The 22,117-nt window shown below is 31.2% G+C and overlaps 2 protein-coding genes across 2 annotated transcripts; both read right to left on the bottom strand.

The window, feature by feature from the left end:
- Window positions 1-8,816: 8,816 nt before the first annotated feature.
- On the bottom strand, window positions 8,817-9,299 carry LOC126672763 (uncharacterized). The gene has a single exon (XM_050366715.1). It carries the CDS (start codon window positions 9,297-9,299, stop codon window positions 8,817-8,819), a length of 483 nt encoding a protein of 160 aa, XP_050222672.1.
- Window positions 9,300-12,236: 2,937 nt separating this feature from the next.
- LOC126674486 (beta-glucosidase 24-like) lies at window positions 12,237-20,520 on the bottom strand. The gene is made up of 13 exons (XM_050368937.2): window positions 20,400-20,520; window positions 19,374-19,437; window positions 18,545-18,603; window positions 18,374-18,452; window positions 15,390-15,467; window positions 14,986-15,073; window positions 14,614-14,863; window positions 14,395-14,507; window positions 13,970-14,193; window positions 13,845-13,879; window positions 13,483-13,585; window positions 12,884-12,986; window positions 12,237-12,579 (listed from the first exon to the last, which is right to left on the bottom strand). Exons 1-13 carry the CDS (start codon window positions 20,508-20,510, stop codon window positions 12,369-12,371), a joined length of 1,518 nt encoding a protein of 505 aa, XP_050224894.1. The 5' UTR covers window positions 20,511-20,520; the 3' UTR covers window positions 12,237-12,368.
- Window positions 20,521-22,117: the final 1,597 nt, after the last annotated feature.

Below are 22,117 nucleotides of genomic sequence, written 5' to 3'. Positions count from 1 at the left end.
GATTATGACCCCCTTTAAGTTCAAAATGAACTTGAAGAATTCCAATTTTTTTTTAAATTATTTGCCATCTAGTCTTGTAGATGTGCTGATAAAATTGCTCATTTATCGAAAAAAAAAATTGAATAAAAAAGCTTTGAGTAGAAAAAGACCATACAAATAAAAATTTAAAGTATGTACAAGTCTTTTGTCATTTTAGATATGAAAGGCAACATAATCACAAAAATTAAAGTAAATACAAGTCTTTTGTCTTTTAGATATGAAAGGCAACATACACACGCTAACAAAATAGTAAAGTTTAAAGAAGGTTCAGATCATGAAAAGATATATAATATAGAACCAACTAACTCATGTTTTCTCAGCCCTTGGATTGCTTGACTATATCCTCCACTGTCCGATAGTGAAGCTTATGATTTTCAATGATAAAATCTTTGTTTGAAAAACCGAATCGGTGGCCAAACTGGTGAGGCCACTGGTTTTCAGTTCAACTGGTTCAACCGGATAAATAGAATGATTAAAAGTTAAAGAGTACAGGTGAATGGGTTATTGCTTTTAACTCCCATCAAAACAATAATGATATGTCGAAAAGTAAGTTTTTGTTAAAGATTTGAAGTCAGATGGACTTTTATGTAAATTTAAAAATTAACTTTTTATTTTTTTTAGATTTAGAGATAACTTGCAGCCATTAGATCAGAACTACTTAGTAATGCTAGCCATTAATTTTCTTTAAACCTAATTTCCTTTTCCTTCTACTCTCTTATTCTCACCAGCTGTTAGTTTTAAATTTCTACTTTCAAATTTCCACCTTCTTTCCCTGTAGTTTCCTTGTAAGCTCACATCTTCCATTTTCTTAACTAAACCAACACAATACCATATTTACTATATAGAAAATATTGATATAACTACGGAAAGACTATAGAAGACAGATTTAATTTAGAGAAAACTTGCCGGTTTTGAAAAATAACCGGTTCTCCGATTTGCCTGTTCTTTACAGTTTTTTCCGGCATTTCCGAGCTAAATCGCAAATTTGGTTTTAGGGGTCAATACTGGACCGGACTCTGGTTGTCGGTCGAACTGGGCGATTCCGTCCGATTTTTAAAACGCAAATAAAACTATGTTAATTGAATGGTGACTTTACAATTTTGTTTTAAAAAGATCTTGTGATTAATATTAGGCTTAACTATTTTATAAATAGCAAATCTTTATGAATTTTATTAATTAGGTCTAATTACTTTAAAAAAATCACCTTATAACATTTTTTGATTTATATCTTGATCTAGTAAAAAGTTTATTTGTACCCTATTTTTGATTTTTCATTTTCGTCTCTACCCCGAAGTACTAAATTGATCTCTTTTCATGTACAAAAAGGCTAAAATAATCCGTCATATTTAACTAATATTTTAATTAGACATTAATATTATTAATTGTACAAAAGTTCCTTCTTCTGATTTACTCCTTCCTTCCACGGAAGTAGGAATCGCTCCTCCTTCCATGTCCTCCTTCCATATAAGAAGGAGAGCTCCTCCTTCCGTGGAAGGAGAAGCAACAAACGAAAAAAAAATATTTTTAGAAAAACTAATTTGGCGGGTTCAAATAATCGGAGGAGTACGGTGGTAGGTCGAAAATGTTTTTTTAATTAATTTAGTTGTTTTAATAAAATATCTAAAAACAATGGATTATAAGATTTTTTTGAACATTTTTGAAATTGGGGGACTTATTTGTATTTTTTTAAATAAGAAAAAATATGGTGTAACCCTTCTATTTAGTTGTTTTTAATGTTTTTATCCTTATATTATTTAAATAGTCAATTGTACCCTTTTTCGGGGTAGAGACGAAAACAAAAAATTAAAAATAGGGTACAAATGAAGTTTGTCCTAGGTCAGGTATAAACGAAAAAAATATTACAAGGTGGAGGTTTTTTTTAAGTAATTAGGTCTACTAATTACAATCAAATCTTTAAATTTTATAATAATATTAAATATGAAAATGTTTTATGTAATTATGATCAAAATTTTAAATTTTATTTTTAAAATTCAATTTTTTTTATTAATTGTGATCAAATATTCAAATCTCAATTGCTAATTGACTGATAACTTTATCATTTTGTTTTAAACATATTGTGATATAATGATAAGACTATAGTTGATTGACTGATGAGGCCACACTTGTTTCGGGGTAAATAGATTAGGAAAATTTTATTTCTTCAGAAGTAGAAATTTTTTTTACTTGGTTCAATTTATACACGTTACGTTTCGAGAAGTTAAATGTTTGACTTCCCTTTAACTAGAAAAGTAACTTTCCTAGCAAAACCTAGGTAAGTAGAACTTTCCTAACATTTTTATGGTATTTTTCTAATTTATCCTTAACTATTTCTTTTTATTTTTTCCTAAAACTCATATAAAAAATATTTTTATTTACTTCAAAAAGTATACCTATTTTATGTTATGATTATTAGTTATAATAAAATTAAATATTTTTATTTAATATTATTATCGATAATTTGTATATTATTTAAAATTAAAATATAAAATTTTAATTTTTTAATATTAATATTTAAAAGCTCTCTTAAATTGTCAAAGGACGTTTTTATCTTTTAATTAAAATTATAGTATATTATATTAAAACCAATTTCGCACTTTCTGAGAAGTAAAAATCGAAACAAGTAACATTTACAAACTTTTTGGGAAGTTATCTTTCGAAGAACTATAATTCTCAGGAAGTTAGCTTTTCGGAAATTGTTATTAAACGAATCGAGTGGCTTATATAATTTTGTTTCTATTAAGGTTTATCTGCTATTTTATATATTTTATTAGTGTGATATTTGAAAAGGGTTATGAAATAACTATTAAAAACTTTTAATTTATTCAACAATTAAAAAAAACAATCAATTCAATCTATAAAATCACAAATTAATATATGGAAATTTTGAAAATAATTATCAATAAGCTATACCTCAAACGGTATAAGTGCTGCACAACAAACTGTTAGGTTGTGGATCCTCACCAATTAATATAAAAAAATTAAGTTTTTTCATTAAAATATTAAATTTTAGGGTTAATGTCATAAAAATTCACCAACTTTACACGTTTTCTCATTTTAATCACGCCATTTAAAAATCGTCATTTTCATACACAAACTACCAATTTTTCTCAAATTCATACGCTGTTAAAGCATCCGGTGAAACTTGCTGAATTGGCAACCAGATAATGATATGTCATAACGAATCAGACAGTGACACGTCAGCAATATTTGCCGGATTTTTTAACGGTGTATGAATTTGAGAAATTGGTAGTTGGTGTATGAAAATGACGATGTAGACACCTATTTTTCGGACAGGTAAAAAGTGATAAGGAACTGAAGAGTCCCATGATGATTTCCAGAGAAATCTATCCGAGTGACGAGCTTTTGATTTGCTTGCTGGAATCTAAACAGGCGTAGTCTGTGCGCAATTGCAAACTTGGAGGATCAAAACGTGATTAGGCGTAAAGAGCCCATAAAATCCAAAGAAATTATAATCTAAGTCTAGAAATTGGACTAATTGCCATATCTTAGAAGTTTATAGGCCAATATGCAAGTTTGACAGACTGAAATTGTAACACCCCGTAAATTTTCAGCGTTTTTTCGACAAATTTTCCGATCGTTTTTAAGAAAAAACAAAGTTAACGGTCTGGTTCATGTTGGTTCGTGATGGGTTGATTTTGTGGTTCAACCATTTAAATTTTTTAATTCAAAAAGGAAAAAAAATAAACTAACCACGAGTCTCGTACGGAACTACAAGGTCTCGTACGAGACCCATGTTTTTCAAGCCTGGTCTCGTACGAGACCAGGATTCCCGAACGGGACTCAGCCTTAAATGGCTGAGTCTCGTTCGAGAATATAGCAGCTCTTAATGAGCTTAGCGACCGGGCCTCTTCCATCACCATTTTAACTTAAATCCATTCGATATTTAAAGACGCTTTCTAAACAGAAAATCTACACCACACTTCCCTTTAACCCTAGCCGTCATCCTCTTGCTTGTTCGCTGAGAAATGAAACAGTTATCTTCCTCCAAAGGTTGCTGTTCCGGTAAGCTTTCTTATTCCTCAAATCTCAGTTTTGGTTTATGAGCGGCGTTCCGTATTTTTGATCGTTCTCTCTCGTTTCTAGATCAAAATTGAAACCGTTTGTTTCCAGACGTTCTAGACTCGTGTACCTTCGATTCCCCACCTCGTTTTCGTTGAACGGTACGCTATCAATCTCGTTCCATTCGCCGTACGGTTTCCGTTTTTGGAATTGCTTAATCTGTTTTGATATTGCTGTTTACTGCCGATGTTTACTTCCTTTCATTGGTGTTAAATTCATTGTTATTCTTTCTAAGGTCATCAAGTACGAATATCGATAATCCGATTTAACCATTTACAATAATATTTTAATCCCTTTGTCTCTCGATATCCAGATTGAATATAAGGCATAGTCATGTCATCCTTATAATATTCAATCATTTGTTTCTTGACTCTAAGTAGACTGAAAATGATAACTCTTTATCAATTCATTTAGCATGGCCATGCATTTCCTTCGGTCTATCTTCTTCAAGGGGCCCATAGATATCTTACTCAAATAAATGAGGGACAAATTCCTTCTCAGTCACTCATATTTCTCACATAGTTACTTTCATATCCAATGACAATCTATTCCATTATCGTGTTAAAGATAATGTAAGACAGTATCAAAATATGAAATAGCTATGTAGAAATCCATGATGATTTCAAGGTCAAAGGATTATACTAATAATACTGTAATGAGAAATACTTATGACAGTGATCTATGTAGTATTCTCACAGTGGGTCATCGAGTGCCTTATTTCTCAAATAGCACCTATGATTTGACTTAATATCTCATATACATGATTAGTAAAACATAATCATCAGTCAACATCATACTAGTCTCAATGTTCTATTAAGACTAGGGATAGATGGTATATAATTCTTTTAATAAACATAAGGGTTCTACTATCAAGTCACATACTTGATGACCTTAGAAAGAATTAACCATTCAAGTATTTTAATCATTAATATAAAATGATAAAAACTGCCAATCTATAAATAACAAAATGATAAAGTCAAAAACATGGTCAAACATGATTGACCTAGTGCATATCACTAACAGTCGGACTACCCAAGACGCAGAAAGGTTTTGACTCCATCTGGGTAATTGTGGATCGCTTGACAAAATCAGCGCACTTCATTCCGATCAAGACGACTTATTCTGCAGCGAAGTTGGCGGAGATTTACATCGATAAGATCGTGAGTCTACACGGAGTCCCCGTGTCAATCGTGTCAGATAGAGGTTCTGTGTTTACCTCTCATTTTTGGAAAAGCTTGCAAGAAGCATTAGGGACGCGATTGAATTTCAGCACTGCTTTTCATCCTCAGACGGACGGCCAGTCAAAACGGACGATTCAAACGTTATAAGACATGCTTTGACTATGCGTATTAGACTTCGGAGGTAGTTGGGATACGTACCTACCTTTGGTCGAGTTCCCTATAACAACAGCTACCATTCGAGCATCAAGATGGCTCCATACGAAGCATTATACGGGCGTAAATGTCGATCCCCTATCTTTTAGGATGAAGTTGGCGAACGGAAGCTCACGGGAGCAGAGATCGTCCATATTACGTCAGAGAAAGTACCATTGATAAAGCAACGGTTAACTACTGCTTCCAGTCGACAGAAAAGTTACGCGGATCCCAAGAGAAAAGATATCGAATTTCAAATCGGAGATTACGTGTTTCTCAAAGTATCACTGATGAAGGGAGTTATTCGTTTTGGAATGAAAGGCAAGTTGGCTCCGAGACATGTCGGACCATATCAGATTGTAGAACGTATAGGCTCAGTCGCCTATAAGTTAGACTTGCCATCGGAGATGTCGCAAGTTCATCCTGTCTTTCATATTTCCATGTTTCGGAAATATGTAGCAGACCCTTCTCGAGTAATTCAACCGCAAGTGGTGGATGTGAGCAAAGAATTGACTTACGAAGAACGGCCAGTGCAGATTGTCGACACGCAGATACGACAACTGCGGACGAAGAGAATTCCGATGGTGAAAGTTCTATGGAGGAGTCAATTCATAGAAGAGTGCACGTGGGAGATATAGGAGGATATGAGACAGAAATATCCATACTTATTTACTCAAGGTACGTGGCTAAAGTTTTAAATTCGAGGACGAATTTATTTTAAGGGGGGGTGAATGTAATGCCCCAAAATATTTTAAGATAATTAAGTCGTGCCACCTGTCGAGATTTTCGATAAATTAAATTAAGAAGAATTTAATTTAATTATATCGGGAATTTGGAATAATTTTATTAAGCGATTTAGCGGGATTTAAGGATTTAACTTTGAAAATTAATATAAAATAAATTATAAATCCCGTAACGATAATTATTTCGTCAAAGTCCGCGAAATAATTTATAGTATTTATGGTAAAAGTTTCGAGTCAATCGGAGACTGTTTAAAATTTGGACGCGAATAGGTTTTGGATTAAATTGCAACTTTTGAAAAGTTTCAAGGACCAAGTTGCAAACTGACCATTTTATATATGATTTCCTTCAAATGAAGGAAAGGTTCAGAACCTTAAAATCCTTCATAAGATCATTTCTTCGTTTCCTTCGATGACCGAATACGTTCCGTCGCACGATCTCCGTTTCTCGTTCGTTTTCGACGTTTCTTAACTCGAATCGATCGTATTTCGAAGGCCAATCACGGTAAGCAAGTAGTTTCTCCATTTGTTTGAGTTTATTTGATGGAAAAACGATTCGAAACGATAGGTTACGGCGAAACTGTATCGCGATTACATATTCGATTCGATTTAAACGTTTTTATTGTGTTTTTGGATGGATTTAGATGTTATTTTGGTGTTAGATACGTTGGGAAAGTCGTTAAGCACGTCAGGATGAGTTTTGGTGCTGTTTGGTGCGGAATAGGGGTTGTTGCCCTCGCTGTCGCGACGCGACGGGCATTGTCGCGACGCGACGGGCATTGTCGCGACGCGACGGGCATTGTCGCGACGCGACGGGCATTATCGCGACGCGACGGGTGATGTCGCGACGCGACAAGTGCTGTGGCGACACGACACCCCTTGGCACGTCGTGCCAAGGTCATTTTTGGGTCCCTTCAGTCGTTTTCGACCTCTCCCGATGCCTGGAACTTGGATTAGACGTTTCTTGAACTGATTTAAAGCTTTCGGACGATGATTTAACAAAGAAACAAACGTGAGATTGTAATGTTCAATTAATGATTAAGAGGTTAGGTTTAATGATAAACCTAAAGCTGTATTGAAGCTAAGTCGAAGATTTGCTAAGTTAAATGAAAGTGAATCGAGTAAGACGTGATTAGAATTCAACGAGTTATGTCGTGTCTTGAGTCTAGAATCAATCCTAGAATAGGATTCTGATGTAAGTCAATTGTTTTTAAATCGTCTTAGATTAGGCGAGGCAAGAACCAGCTGGACCAGGAGCTCGAGAAGCTTGACGTTTCTGAGCACTGAAGTATTTTGGATAAGCGTTTTCTGTGAGTTTATACGATTTGCTTTTAAAGTATTTATTTAAGCAATTACTTTATATTGCTTTGCGTTTGATTTGCATGTTTATAGTGCGAAATCTTTATATGAATTGCATATACGCTTGATTTGAAACCAGTATTGATCCGATGAAACGTGCTACCTATTGAGCGGCAATAGGACTGTGTGATCACCAGTTTTGATTTGATACAACTGTAATAAGATTAAGAACACGAATTTTGAAGTCAGATGTACGAATGTGATACGAGAGTGAACTCGGTTACAGTGTAACCTGAGCCCCGTATCTAGTGGGTTGGACCCACCATTGGACTTAAGAGATTTTTCGCGACTGACGTGGTAGAGTGTGAATACTCCCGGGCCGAACTATTGGATAAGTTTCCTTTGAGTACATACAATTAACATGTTCGAGGATTAGGGTTTCAATCGGATCCTGTACTTGGCTGCATATGATTGATTACAGTTTTATGTTTTATTTGAATACTTATTAGTAAATGTATGAACTCACTCAGTATATCCCCATATACACCCCTCACAGATTTCCTTTTGACATAACGGACTTCTATCCTACTTCCAGAAGTCTGTATTTTTGAAAGTATGTAAAAAAACAATACCTTACTCTTAGAGCTGCATTAGATAGGTGTTTTGTAAGCCAGTTTGTGATATATGGTTTTCTGTAAATATAACTTTAATGTTTTAAAGTTTTAAATGTTTTATGCTTGCTGCGTTTGATATCTGAGACTGCCAGAGGATATGTATGCCTGGCATATGTTTCCAGCATGACACGTGTTTATGTCTGTCATGCATGACGTTTATGAATTGCAAAAAATTATTTTATGTTTTGAGGCTTGCTACGGGTTTCGGAGCAACCACTCCCATTCCCTAGCGCCGGTCTCGGCCCTGAGATTGGGTCATGACACTAAGACCTGTTACAAAAGCCTCAAGCCATAGCAAATCCCATCCTTGACAAGCCAAACCAGAGAAACCTCCACAATTCCAACAACAACCAACTTAAATAACAAACCGCCGAGTCTCATTAATCATGATGTCTAAAGTGCTATTAGTGTTATAAATTTTAAACTTATCAAGTAAAATATCTTTGACCTTCTTGACTATACTCTCAGGCCTTTTTATTTTATTTTAGGAAGATCTTCCTATTCCTCGCATTCCATAAAAAATAGGTGATAGCAGCCAAAGTAACCCTTCTGAAGTTGGCTATTTTTCTTTTCCCATTAACTTTCCTACAAAACCAGCTGACAACTCTTCTCTATGAGTTAATTTGATGAATTCTGCATATAGGCTTCAATCTGTTCCAAACTGCTTTTGCAAAGTCACACTCATAAAGACAATGGTCTATAGTTTCCACCTCCTTGTTGCACATGACACAAATATCATCAGGGATCACTCCCCATTTCTTAAGCTTATTCTTGGTCTTCAATCTCCTTTTAATGGCTAACCACATAATAAAATTGTTTCTGGGTATGGAATTGTATCCCCACACCACTCTGAACCAAGATTGATTCATATTTTGCTCCCTAATCATTTTCCGAGTTCTGCCTATGGAGAATTTATTCTGATAAATAACTTTCCACTTCATCATATCCTCATACTCCCTTCTAACAGTAAAATTGTTCTTCACATAATCCCAGGCTTCCTCAATAGCCTCATCTTTAGGATCAGGGAGAACCCAACTATCGTTCCTCCATAAGCTGGCTATAGTAGTGTTTTTAGGGATGTCTGAGTCTCTCATTTTAATCATAAGAAGAGAAGACCCATGTAACCAAGGATCTTTTTAAAAATCTGTATTTTTACTATCTTCCAACTTGAACTCCAGGACTTTTTTAGCTTCATTCCTAATGTTAAGAATGCCCCTCCAAATCCAACTAGCTTTCTCATTACTGTTGATACCCCAGAAACTGCTATTTTTCATCTTGTTGGCTTTAACCCACTTAACCCATAGAGAATCTGAATTGTTGTAGATGTGCCATATATGCTTTTTGATGGCTGCTTTATTCCACGAATGGATATCTTTCACACAAAGCCACCTTTCTTTTTTACGCTTAGGAATTTCACTCTAAGCTACCATTGCAGTGTACCTACCCTCTTCCTTACCAGTCCATAAGAATCTAGAGCAGATCCTTTGAATCTCTCTAATAATGCTCTTAGGAAGAATTAAAATAGATGCCCAAAACACATGCATACTCATTAACACATAGTTAATCAATTGAATTCTACCAGCATAAGATAAAAATCTACTGGCCCAACTATGAATCCTGCTAGTAATTTTATTTATAATGCCTTCGAAATCCTGTTTAGTCAACCTAGAAGATATTAAGGGAATACATAAGTATCTAAGAGGAAGAGAACCCTCATTGAACCCCAACATATTAAGAGTGGCAGTTGTCTCAGGGAAATCAATGTTACAACAACAAATATGACTTTTGTTCAAGTTGACCTGGAGGCCAGACATATTTTTAAAGCTATTAAGCTTTTCCATGAGGAAGGAGACAGACTTCAGATTCCTATAGCAGAAAAGTAAGACATCATCAGTAAAAATCAAATGATTAACTTTAAGGTTTTTACACTCATAGTGGAATTGAAACTCAGAATCAGTTTTAGAAATATTCATAGACATATAATCCATACAAAGAACAAACAAGAGGGGGGACATAGGGCCCTACTGTCTAAACCCTTTTCTAGAGAAAAATTTATTCCCAACAGTGCCATTCCACTGGATAGAGAATCTAGTAGTCCTAACGCAATACATGATAAGGGAAATGAGTTTTCTAGGAAAGTTTAGGCCAATGAGCATTTCTTTAATAAAATTTCAAGAGATGGAATCATAAGCTTTTTTTAGATCAATTTTTAGAAAACACTTAGGAGGACCTTTCTTGTGGTAGTTTTTAACCAACTCATGAGCTAACATAATATTATGAGCAATTGATCTTTTAAGGACAAAAGCATACTGATTTTGGGAGATAAGATGCATAAGTGAAGGACTTAGTTCAGAAATGCCATTTGGAAGGCTAGAAATGCCAAAATATTCACAAATAAGGATTGGACTGTGGAAGAATCTAAAGCTCATGTAGTTCAGTACAGACAAGAATATGAGGATGCTCAAATAGTTGACAAAAATAGGGGTGAAGGGGCTGGGAATTGTGGAAACGACACCTCAAGAAGGGCGTCTAATATCAGTAGAATTCTAGATGACGAACGACAAGACGCCATAAGGATTGAATATGATGGGGGTACCATGCAGGAGCTTAAAGCGGGCTCAGTTGCTGGCATTGCAAAGAACATGAGGGGAGAGGTGATAGGTAATTTTGCAAGGTCCTTCCGAGGTATCTGGGATCCAGGGACACTAGAGTTTCTTGCGCTACGGGAAGCAATGATATGGGCAAAGCATATGGGGTGGCGAAAAGTGATTTTCAAGGGAGATGCCATTCAGGTCTCCAATTCGATTAATGGAAAGGATTGCCAATTAGCTATAGCATGGGGAATCTGTCAAGATATATGGCTAACTTCAACCTCCTTTGATCATTGCCACTTCAAATGGATAAAACGAGACGCTAACAAGGACGCTCATCGGCTGGTTCAATCGGCAAAACAGAGATTTTGCCTTGATAGTGCTTCCATTCAAATTATTACTTAGTAGCTTCTCTTGTAATCTACTAAGGGTTAAAAAAAAGGACTTAGTTCAGCAAAATTGACCTTAGTAACAATTTTGTAAATGACATTACAACAAGTTGTAGGCCTAAAATCAATGAGACTATCAGCATCAGCATTTTTAGGCACAACAATAATAGAAGTAGCATTAGTTTGTCTCAGAATCTTACCAGAAGTGAAGGCCTCCTGAGTAGCTTTAATAATATCAACTTTGCTTATATCCCAAAAAGATGTAATCCTATATGCCATTATTTTTTCACGCTATAAACTCATCTAATTTTAAACGGATACAATTCATATTCTAGAAATTAAGCGCGTAATCAATTCACACAACACAAAAAATTATAATTTTTAAGTTCAAAACTCTCAAAATCTGTAGTGAACTACCATGTTTTCCCAACCATACAAGAAATTGTCAATCATGCCAAAATGTGACAAATAACAAATTTTAAAATTTAGGACAAAAAATCAATGAATCACATCAAACTTTCAACATGTATCAATTTGAACGGCTTGCTTAATTGTCGGTTCACCCTAATCTTATCGATTTATGCTGACAAACAACACTTTGTACAATAGACATTCCAACCATTATTAAAACTAATGCCAAATTAAACATCACTCAACAATAGATAGAAAATATGGCACATCAATTGGAATTTTCAACATTATCAGAAAACATTTGCTAAAAATACTAAGGTCGTGGGTAGATAAATTTATTTTGTAAAAAGATTAATACTAAAAAACAAGTAAATTTTTTTATCTCAATCTCGCAAACAACGCGTGGTACACATACTTTATTTCTATGACAAAAAACTTAACCGAATATCTTCAGAATTAAAAATATAATAATTAAAAATTGATAAATAAAAATGAAAGGTTTCAATGCAAAAAGGTTTTACAATGTAGAAATCCAAATATATGGATCACCTACCTAAAAAATTCTCTCACCTTAGATGTCCCCATCTTTATAATTGGACTATTTTTGTAAGGATTTATTTGAAAGGAAACAAGATAGATAACATTTTGAAAGATTATCCGTTCTTTCTATTATTACAAACATTCCTTCAAAACAGAGCATATATATCTTAAGTTTTTTGTTTATCCCCTAAATAAGAATAAATATATATGTATCTTAATTTTTTTGTTTATCCTATAAATACAGTGGAAAACTGTATTTGGTACCACCAATGGCATTATTGTGTTTCAAGAATCTCTCAAACCAATTAACAGACCATTTTGGAGTTCTTATCAGCTTCGTATCTGTAGCATAGAACCCCATTCTTACGGTATACCCATTTGTCCATTCAAAATTATCTATGAATGACCAAGCAAAATACCCCTTTACTCTGACTTTGTGATCACTGCAAAACAAAATTAATAATAATAATAATAATAATAATAATAATAATAATAATAATAATAATAATAGAAAAAAGTATACTATTGGTATGTGAACTTTTATGGATCCACTATTTATTTTCTAATTTTTATTTTTACTTAACTTTTAACATTTCAAAGAGATATTAAACAAGAGCTTTTAAGTCATTTTCAGTTACTAATGTGTCAAAACAATAAAAATTAGTTAAATGTTTTATATCATAATAATAATAAGAAATTTTACCCATTTACAACAAATTTAAAATTTGAAATAATACTTGAACTCACCAAATTGCTCTAAGCAGTTTCCACAAATGCAGAGTATGATATGATATTCTCCATATATCTTTAAGAGCATCTGATGGAGAAAGACCTACCGGATCACCAATTCCTGAACATATTTACAATTTCAAATATGTAAAATAGATATTTGAATTTCTATATTTTTGTTTATTAATATTGAATTCCTACACTTTAAATTTTATATACATTAGGTCCCTCCATTACGGAAATAAAATACGTATGTGCACTTCACCTGATTTTAGTGTAACTGTTATAAATTTTCTATATTTTTTTATATTTTAACTCTATTTAAAAGTTAGTCCTTGCACTTTCAGTTTTGTTTTATATTAAGTACCTAATTTAGATTTCTTTTTCATATGTATTGACAAATAGTAACACATACTATGATGGAGGCATCCAATATTTATAAAATTAAAAGTATAAAAGCTCGATATTGACAAATAAAAATATAGAAGATCTAATGCTAAAACCAAAATAAATACATGAACTCAAATATATGATATGCCATATCAATATTTTAGACCATAAATTTTTAATAGAGTTAAATTAATTAATAATTTTTATTTTCTTCAAAAAGGACTTACCATTTTCAGTTATATAAATGATTGGATTCCCATATTCATTTTTGACATATATTAGAGCGGTTTCAAATCCTTCAGGAGCAACATACAACCAAGATGGAGAAGCCTGCAAATGTATGTAAATAAGTTTTTTAAATTATTTTAAAAAATACTTTTATCTATCAATTATATACAATCATTTGTTTTCGATTAGATTAGTTTGATGTTAATGTGCTAATTTATGATCCCTTCCCACAAACATATTGTATAAATAAGAAAATGTATCAAATTACCACATCAATCATAACAATTGATACACAAATATTAAAGTTTTTTAATAAGAGATTCAATGTCTAATGCAAACAGGAAAAAAAGTAAACACTAACCTGGAAACCAATGCTTTGTCCATTTATATCACACTCTATAACAAAAAGATGGATATTTGAAGATAAATTATAACGTTCATTAAAAAAAAATTATATAATTAACCGATATTGATAAAACTACTTACTCGTCAAACTAACAGACATATCGGTTGTATATCGAATATGAGTCGGATCAGGATCAACTATGACATTGGCAGAGGCATAAGTTGAAGTATAGTAGTTTATACCAATAAAATCATAAGATCCTTTTAAAGAGTTGGATTCAGTTTCATTAAAAACTGGCAATCGATCTCCAACTAACTCTCGCATTATACTTGGATAGTCACCGTGCGTTATGGGTTTCATAAACCTGCGAACATAATAAAAAATTTATGTCATCAGATCATATCGTTAATCGAATAAATGGATATACCAATGAGCTGTAGCTCAAATGATATAAGCGCTGGACAACAAACTGTTAAGGTCGTAGTTCAATTCCTCCCACAAGCGTTTTTCCCTTTCTAATTATAAGAAAAAAATGTATATAGCTTATGTGGCAAGTAATACTAACCAACCAAACTCAAAATCAAGGTATCGGTAGACAGATTGAAGATCGTCTGCACTGGCGGAGTAAGGTTTTGCCCATGTTATATCAAGTGTTATACCAATCTTGCCATCAAAACCCTACAATTGTAAGAACAAGAAGATAATTTATTATGTTTTTATCTAGCATTAATTGAAATATTTGTAATGGTAATAAACATTTTACGTAACATTTTTACTTAAGTACATGTTTCTTATATGTTGCAACAGCTGCTGCATGAGCAAGGAGTAAATTATGAGCCACTATGTAAGGTTCAGTTCCTGAGTCTCCTGCAACGCATGCTGGATTAACCCAAGCTGAACCTCGGCCTGGAGCCAAAACACCCAAATCATAGCCTTGCCAAATGAAAATATGGGGTTCGTTGAAAGTGATCCAATTCTTCACTCTATCCCCGAATCTTTTAAAGCAAAGTTCCGCATAATCGTTGTAATCGGATCTATTATAAGTTCACAAAATTAGAAAAAACATTATAAAATCAAGCCATCAACCTATAAAAGAAGAATAGAAATTTGATCTCTAAACTTAAGGTAGAAGCAAAGTGATGAATTTCATGCTTACACTATGTTATGGCTTCTAAATCCACCATAGCTATCTTCAATACCTTGAGGAACATCCCAATGAAATATGGTTACAAAAGGCACCATTCCTGCATATCACATTTCACAATAGAGGATTTAATTACAAATATATATAATCAATAGATTTTATTTTTAATTTAAATAATACACCTTTGAAAAGGACCGATAGTAAGTAAAATGGCGCCACATCGTTTGTGATAAAGTATTTGTATACAATTATTATGCTGAATATTAATTATTATTTTATTATTTGAAAATGGGAAAATGAATTTACATCTCCAAAACTATAGTGAATTTATAAAATAGCAATAATAAAATTAAACCTTTTAAAATGAGACATTCTAAAATTAAAATGGAACTCATAGAAAATTTAAAAAGTTGTACCATTGTGTATAGTTTCATCGATAACTTTATTGTAAAAGTCGATTCCTTCCTCGCTTATTCCTTCACTTATTTTCCCACCTGCATTTTATAAAAGAATAGCTTCATATTACGTGTTACGTAGGTGGATCGTAATGTGACTCGTAAATTTATATACTAATCAAACTCATTAATAACTATGCAAATATATTTTATTTGTAATCAATATTATATTAATTAGAGTTTTCGTTAGAAAAAAATATTTTAATTTATTAATTTTAAAATTAATTGACTTCAATAATATTTATATATAATTTATTACATTTATTATAATTATACCATTATCAATGTATTATATATTATCAAAATTAAATTAGTTAGAGTTTGTTGGATTGGAAAATATATTGTGAGTTGTATTAAGTTTGTTTTAAATGATATTGTGTTTTATTTACACTTAATCTTAAATTAGTTAGAATTTTTGTTGAATTAGAAAATATATGTGAGTCGGATTAAAATTATTTATTATATTAATTATACTAATTAAATTTGTTATAATTATACTAATATATTTTAACATTATAATAAATGATAAATTAGTTAGAGTTTTGTTAGATAAAGATAATTTTATGAGTTGGATTAAATATATTATAATTATAATATAGTGTTTTATGCATAATTAATATTAAATTAGTTAGAGATTTTGTTGAATTTGGAAATATATTTATTTTTTTAGTAATACAAATATTATATACTTTAGGCATAATATCTCCAAAAATCTCGACTTTTTATCCCCTGTTTCAATATCACCCTGACGCTGTAAAATCAACAATTGTATCAAAATTCACACTTTTCACTTTCAATTGTATCCATAAGTACTAAATTGACCTCTTTCTCATTAAAAATGGTTCCAACAAGTCATTCATTTTGAATTGTTCAAATGAAAAAGAGTTCAAATAATTCATTTATCATTTTTTTTTTTAATTTTTTTCGAATGAAAAAGAGTCTAATTTACAAAATTGGATACAATTGAAATCCAAACGTGTATATTTAGGTATAATTGGCGATTTTAAGGGTGCAATTGAGAAGGATAAAAGGTTGATTTTTTTTGTGAGATTATATTATATCATAATAGTAGTAGTTCAGTAGAAGTAGGTTGATATCTTACAAGTTTGCATGTAGGCTTATAAAAATATTGATATGCGGAATCCATCTTAAAATAAATTTATTTTACATATTTTATTTATGTGATTTTTTTAAAATATTAAGTTTTTCTAGTTTTTATATTTATTTTATTTGAAATTTGTAGGTTCTCTTTTGGATGAGGAGTGTGCATTACACTCACTGTGAAAAGTGTGAGGCCAATTTCAAAGAACAAAATTTTCCTGCTGTCTAGGCAGTAGGAAGTTCCTTCAACCTATGTGTTGGCAGTCTTCAAGGCGTGTTAGTAAATTTTTAATGAAATGGTTAATTAATCATTCCGGTAGCTATTAATTAACCACTATAGTCCCTATATTTTTAAAGCAACCATTATTTTAACTGAATTACGAGAGTGAAATTAATTCTGATTAATTTCATTACAAATGGCCACCATATTATGGTTAAAGCTCATATTTATACCAAATCCAACTTGAATGTCCAAAAACCAGGTATGTACTATTAAATTTGCAGAACTTAAGGTTTTGGCGCTAATGGCCAGAACAAACTCGTAAATACTTCATATATAATTAGTATTTTCATTATCACTTTCTGTTTAATCAAATATTTTATATATAATTAGTAATTAATATCTCTTATGATCAAAATATAATAACCAGTTTCCTATTATCTCAAATCTTATTGAAATCTGAAATCAAAACAAACAAATCTTAAATAAAAATGAATTAATCATTACACTTTGGGTACCATCATTTGCAGCAATAATTAATATCTTCATACATGCATCTGCTAATTAAATTTAATTAAGAACGAACCCACTTGGAATCGCTTGCATTAACTATGTGAATTTAACAAAATTCAGTTTTAGCTTTCGTAATTTTGTTCAAATGATTTATAAAAAAAGTTTTAGATCAAATAATGGTGTATGTTAAAATTTGAGGACTGAAATGGTAAACTAATCAATATTGAACTGACTCATTAACCAGTTCAGAAAACAATTATAACATTGTGTGCTGGCAGCCTGAGAGGCTGCCAGCACACAGGTTGCACGAATGACCTGCTGCCTAGGCAGAAGCAAATTTTTATTCTATTTTAAATATTGGCCTACTCGAGTTTTAGATAAAATATGACACATCATCAAATTTGGAAGATGAATCAAGATAAATAATTTTTTTTTAAATATATAGACTTGTTAGATGAAAATACTTAAAAGAGGATCAAATAAACTAAAAATTAAAAATATTAGGCCTTTTTATCATTTTTATGTAAAAATTGTTAGTTGCTTAACAAAAAATGAGCAATAATTTCGTCCATAAAAAGATGGGTAATTGCAAATGCATACACGAACTTTACCCTAATTTGCAATTACAATATAAACTTCGAAACTTGAGAATGTCAGTAACCAACTTTCATTTTTGACAAATTGGTACACCGACCAATCACGTAATGACACACGGCAGTATATTACAATGTCTACGTTAGTGTTTTTCGTATTTGGTGTATCGATTTGCCAAAAGTGTAAAGTTGGTTACTAACATTGCCAAGTTTCAAAGTTTATGTTGTAATTACAAATTAGGGTAAAGTTCGTGTATGAATTTGCAATTAATCTTAAAAAGATCTATAAAATAAAAATCAAATAGTACAAACATGTCGAATAACAAATTTAAAAGAGATAAAAAAATTAAAAAATTAAAAGTACATGGCCTTAGGTTAAGCCATATAAATATTGGTAAGAATTATGGAAAAGGATGGAGCAACTATATAAATATATAATACCTAATCGTCAAAGAAAATTAATATAAATTGGAACGGAAGAAAGAGATAATATATTTATCGAATATTATAGTACTTACTAGGTATTATTCTTGACCATGCAACGGAAAATCTAAAAGCATTCATACCCATCCGTTTATTCATTATTTCAATATCTTTCTGCAGGAACAATATTCACTATTGATCATATTCATAGTATAAAAAATTATAGTATATTCATAGTATAAAAAATTTGATCAAAAATCTCTTACTTGAAAATTATAATAAAATTCAGTTGCAATATCTCCATTGCTGCCATCGGTTATCCTTTCTGAAACAATTACAAACATGTTTAATTGTATACCACTAAGAGGGAGCAGAGAAAAAAGAAAAAAAATTAAATCACTATAAAAAATTCTGTATATGGCAACAAAATGTTTTGCAGCTAATTTTTTTGTGCTGCTAAAAAACATTTTGCAGCATTAATTTAAAAAGTTGCTGCCATTAATCAAGTTATAGCAACATTTTACAGCAAATTTTGTTACCAATTATTTAAGGCAACATTTTATTAGCAGCAACATGCCACAAATTTTTTTTTATTGCTATATGTTAATAGTAACAATTTTAGTACTATTAGCAACAAAAATGTTTGCTGCTAATTCTAGTATTTCTTGTAGTGAATATTTATGTGTTTATCGAATTATAGTTTTTTTATAAAATAGTTATTGAATTATAAAAATTTATAAAACCGTTACCAGACTATTAAATTTTACAAAATAGTTATCAAAAAAATTATAAAAAAAATTACCGAACTATAATTTTTTATAAAACAGTTACCAAACTATAAATGCGAATAAGAAAAGATTGTACAATCATGCAACAATCCATCAATTATTTTGTAAACTAATCATAGTTCGGTAATTATATTATTAAAAAGACTATAGTCAGATAAATTTTATATAATTTTTTATAGTTCGGTTACTGTTTTATAAATATATAATAGTTTTATAACTGCTTCATAATTTTTCATAATTCGATAACCACTTTATAAAAAGAATATATACTTCACTAACTATAAACATATTTAACCTAAAAAATAACCTGGATAAACATGAGTAAATGTATCCCATGTGTGAACTCCTCTTTTCTCAGCTGCACCTTCAGTCTGAAAATATTTCACAAAAGCTATATAACTAATCATTTTGTTAAACTCAAATTTCAATATGTAGGTACATACTTTAATAGAAATTAAATTTTTTTAACCTTTCTCATCATAACAACAATAAAATATTACGGTATTAAGCTTTTCTTTACTAAATTATTTGCTACAAAATTACTCTTAGGAGTTTTTAAGCAGAAATTTCTCATGTTTTCGATGTGTCCACTAAGAATAATCATACAACGCAACGGTTGCGCCACGTCATTCGTGCAATAAACCAATGAGGCGTTAGCCATGTGAAAATGTTTAATGATAAAAAAAATAAGCAATAACAAAAGATTCCCTATCGCAAATGATTATTAGCTTGTTGTAAAAATGACGTGGCACATCCGTTGTGTGGAATAAACATTCCTCCACTAATATAGACAAACCAATAAGCTTGGACCGCATTGATCCTCACAAAATTTAAACTACTGTATAACTTTTTAGTGGCCAGATTTTGGTTCGTTCCAATTTTAGTTATTAAATTTAGTTATTAAACTCTGATTTTGTTTCGACGGGAGATTTTCAACATGAATTGAATACACGGCTGCCAAATTTTATTTTGTTTTGCTCAAAACTTCTACATATATGTATAACTAGTTTAAAAATTCAATGCTTAATTAAAATTATGTATGAATGACGAATTTTCAAAAAAAAAATAATACAAATAAAAAATGAAATAAAATGCGGCCGCCGCGTTAGAATTTCCGGGCGAAAAATTCATATTAGCACGAAATTAAAGTCTAATAAAAGAATTAAACAAATTAAAGTTTGGTCACCAAAATATAATGAAATAATAGTTTAAATATCAACATGATTTATTACCCAATATATTGAGGTCCAGTTAGTACTCTCAAATTATGAGAATAAAATTTTGAATTTGAATTTAAAATTTCAATCTATCATTTTTATCCTCAAATTGATACCTGATAAGCAGACAAGGCCGTTCCCCAAATAAAACCATCTGGAAAAGAAGAACAATCAAATATCGGAAGATCCTCAGGAGAAGTATCTTGGGAAGTAATGACTGTCTCCATAATGCTTTGTTTCTTTTAAACTTTGGTGTACATTTCTCATGGCAATTCTCCATTTATATAGCAATTTCTCAAGGACAAGGGTCTACTTGTTCACGTCAATGAAATAGGGCCAAGACCATATTTACGTCCCTGTTTCTTCAAAATTTCATTTATTTAATTTTCTTTTTCAAAATTTATTTTTGATCTAATTCTTATATTTAATTTATTTTAGATTCTTTTAAGTTTCTTTTAAATGGAATAGCGTGCAGTATACTACTCTGTGGAATACACGTGAAACTGAATTGAAATGTCCAACTAACATGATATTTTGGCAAAATAGACCGCATCATCAAATTTAGAAAGAGACTAGATAAATAGAAATTTATAAGTAGAAGAGTCTATTGAATACAGACGTTAAGTTCCTCGTGTATAATTGCATTTGCAGAGCGGTGGAGTATTATAAGTCCTATAATTAGGGTTTTTTTTATTATTTTTAGAAGTTTAAATTTTTTCATAATTATTCTTATTCGCTGTAAAGGATTGGAATTCTCTCAAGTTAATTTGAATTTAAGGGGGTAATATTCACGATTTATACGGTTCATTATAAGGTGTAGATTAATTTGATTAAAATTGTAGCAAATTGACCTGCACCGTTTATCTTATAATGAACGGTTTAGATTATGATTATGACCCCCTTTAAGTTCAAAATGAACTTGAAGAATTCCAATTTTTTTTTAAATTATTTGCCATCTAGTCTTGTAGATGTGCTGATAAAATTGCTCATTTATCGAAAAAAAAAATTGAATAAAAAAGCTTTGAGTAGAAAAAGACCATACAAATAAAAATTTAAAGTATGTACAAGTCTTTTGTCATTTTAGATATGAAAGGCAACATAATCACAAAAATTAAAGTAAATACAAGTCTTTTGTCTTTTAGATATGAAAGGCAACATACACACGCTAACAAAATAGTAAAGTTTAAAGAAGGTTCAGATCATGAAAAGATATATAATATAGAACCAACTAACTCATGTTTTCTCAGCCCTTGGATTGCTTGACTATATCCTCCACTGTCCGATAGTGAAGCTTATGATTTTCAATGATAAAATCTTTGTTTGAAAAACCGAATCGGTGGCCAAACTGGTGAGGCCACTGGTTTTCAGTTCAACTGGTTCAACCGGATAAATAGAATGATTAAAAGTTAAAGAGTACAGGTGAATGGGTTATTGCTTTTAACTCCCATCAAAACAATAATGATATGTCGAAAAGTAAGTTTTTGTTAAAGATTTGAAGTCAGATGGACTTTTATGTAAATTTAAAAATTAACTTTTTATTTTTTTTAGATTTAGAGATAACTTGCAGCCATTAGATCAGAACTACTTAGTAATGCTAGCCATTAATTTTCTTTAAACCTAATTTCCTTTTCCTTCTACTCTCTTATTCTCACCAGCTGTTAGTTTTAAATTTCTACTTTCAAATTTCCACCTTCTTTCCCTGTAGTTTCCTTGTAAGCTCACATCTTCCATTTTCTTAACTAAACCAACACAATACCATATTTACTATATAGAAAATATTGATATAACTACGGAAAGACTATAGAAGACAGATTTAATTTAGAGAAAACTTGCC

This window comes from Mercurialis annua, linkage group LG3 (assembly GCF_937616625.2).
Source record: "Mercurialis annua linkage group LG3, ddMerAnnu1.2, whole genome shotgun sequence".
Taxonomy (NCBI): Eukaryota; Viridiplantae; Streptophyta; class Magnoliopsida; order Malpighiales; family Euphorbiaceae; genus Mercurialis; species Mercurialis annua.
Note: the sequence above shows the minus strand (reverse complement) of the source record. Positions and strands in the feature narration are given on the sequence as shown.

Excerpts from the sequence above, each read along its gene's own strand:
- LOC126672763 (XM_050366715.1), bottom strand. The coding sequence starts at position 9,299 with ATGAGAGACTCAGACATCCCTAAAAACACTACTATAGCCAGCTTATGG.
- LOC126674486 (XM_050368937.2), bottom strand. The coding sequence starts at position 20,510 with ATGGAGACAGTCATTACTTCCCAAGATACTTCTCCTGAGGATCTTCCG. Across the intron at positions 19,438-20,399 it reads CGGCCTTGTCTGCTTATCAG|ACTGAAGGTGCAGCTGAGAA; the intron begins GTATCAATTTGA and ends AAATATTTTCAG. Across the intron at positions 18,604-19,373 it reads ATTTACTCATGTTTATCCAG|AAAGGATAACCGATGGCAGC; the intron begins GTTATTTTTTAG and ends TAATTGTTTCAG.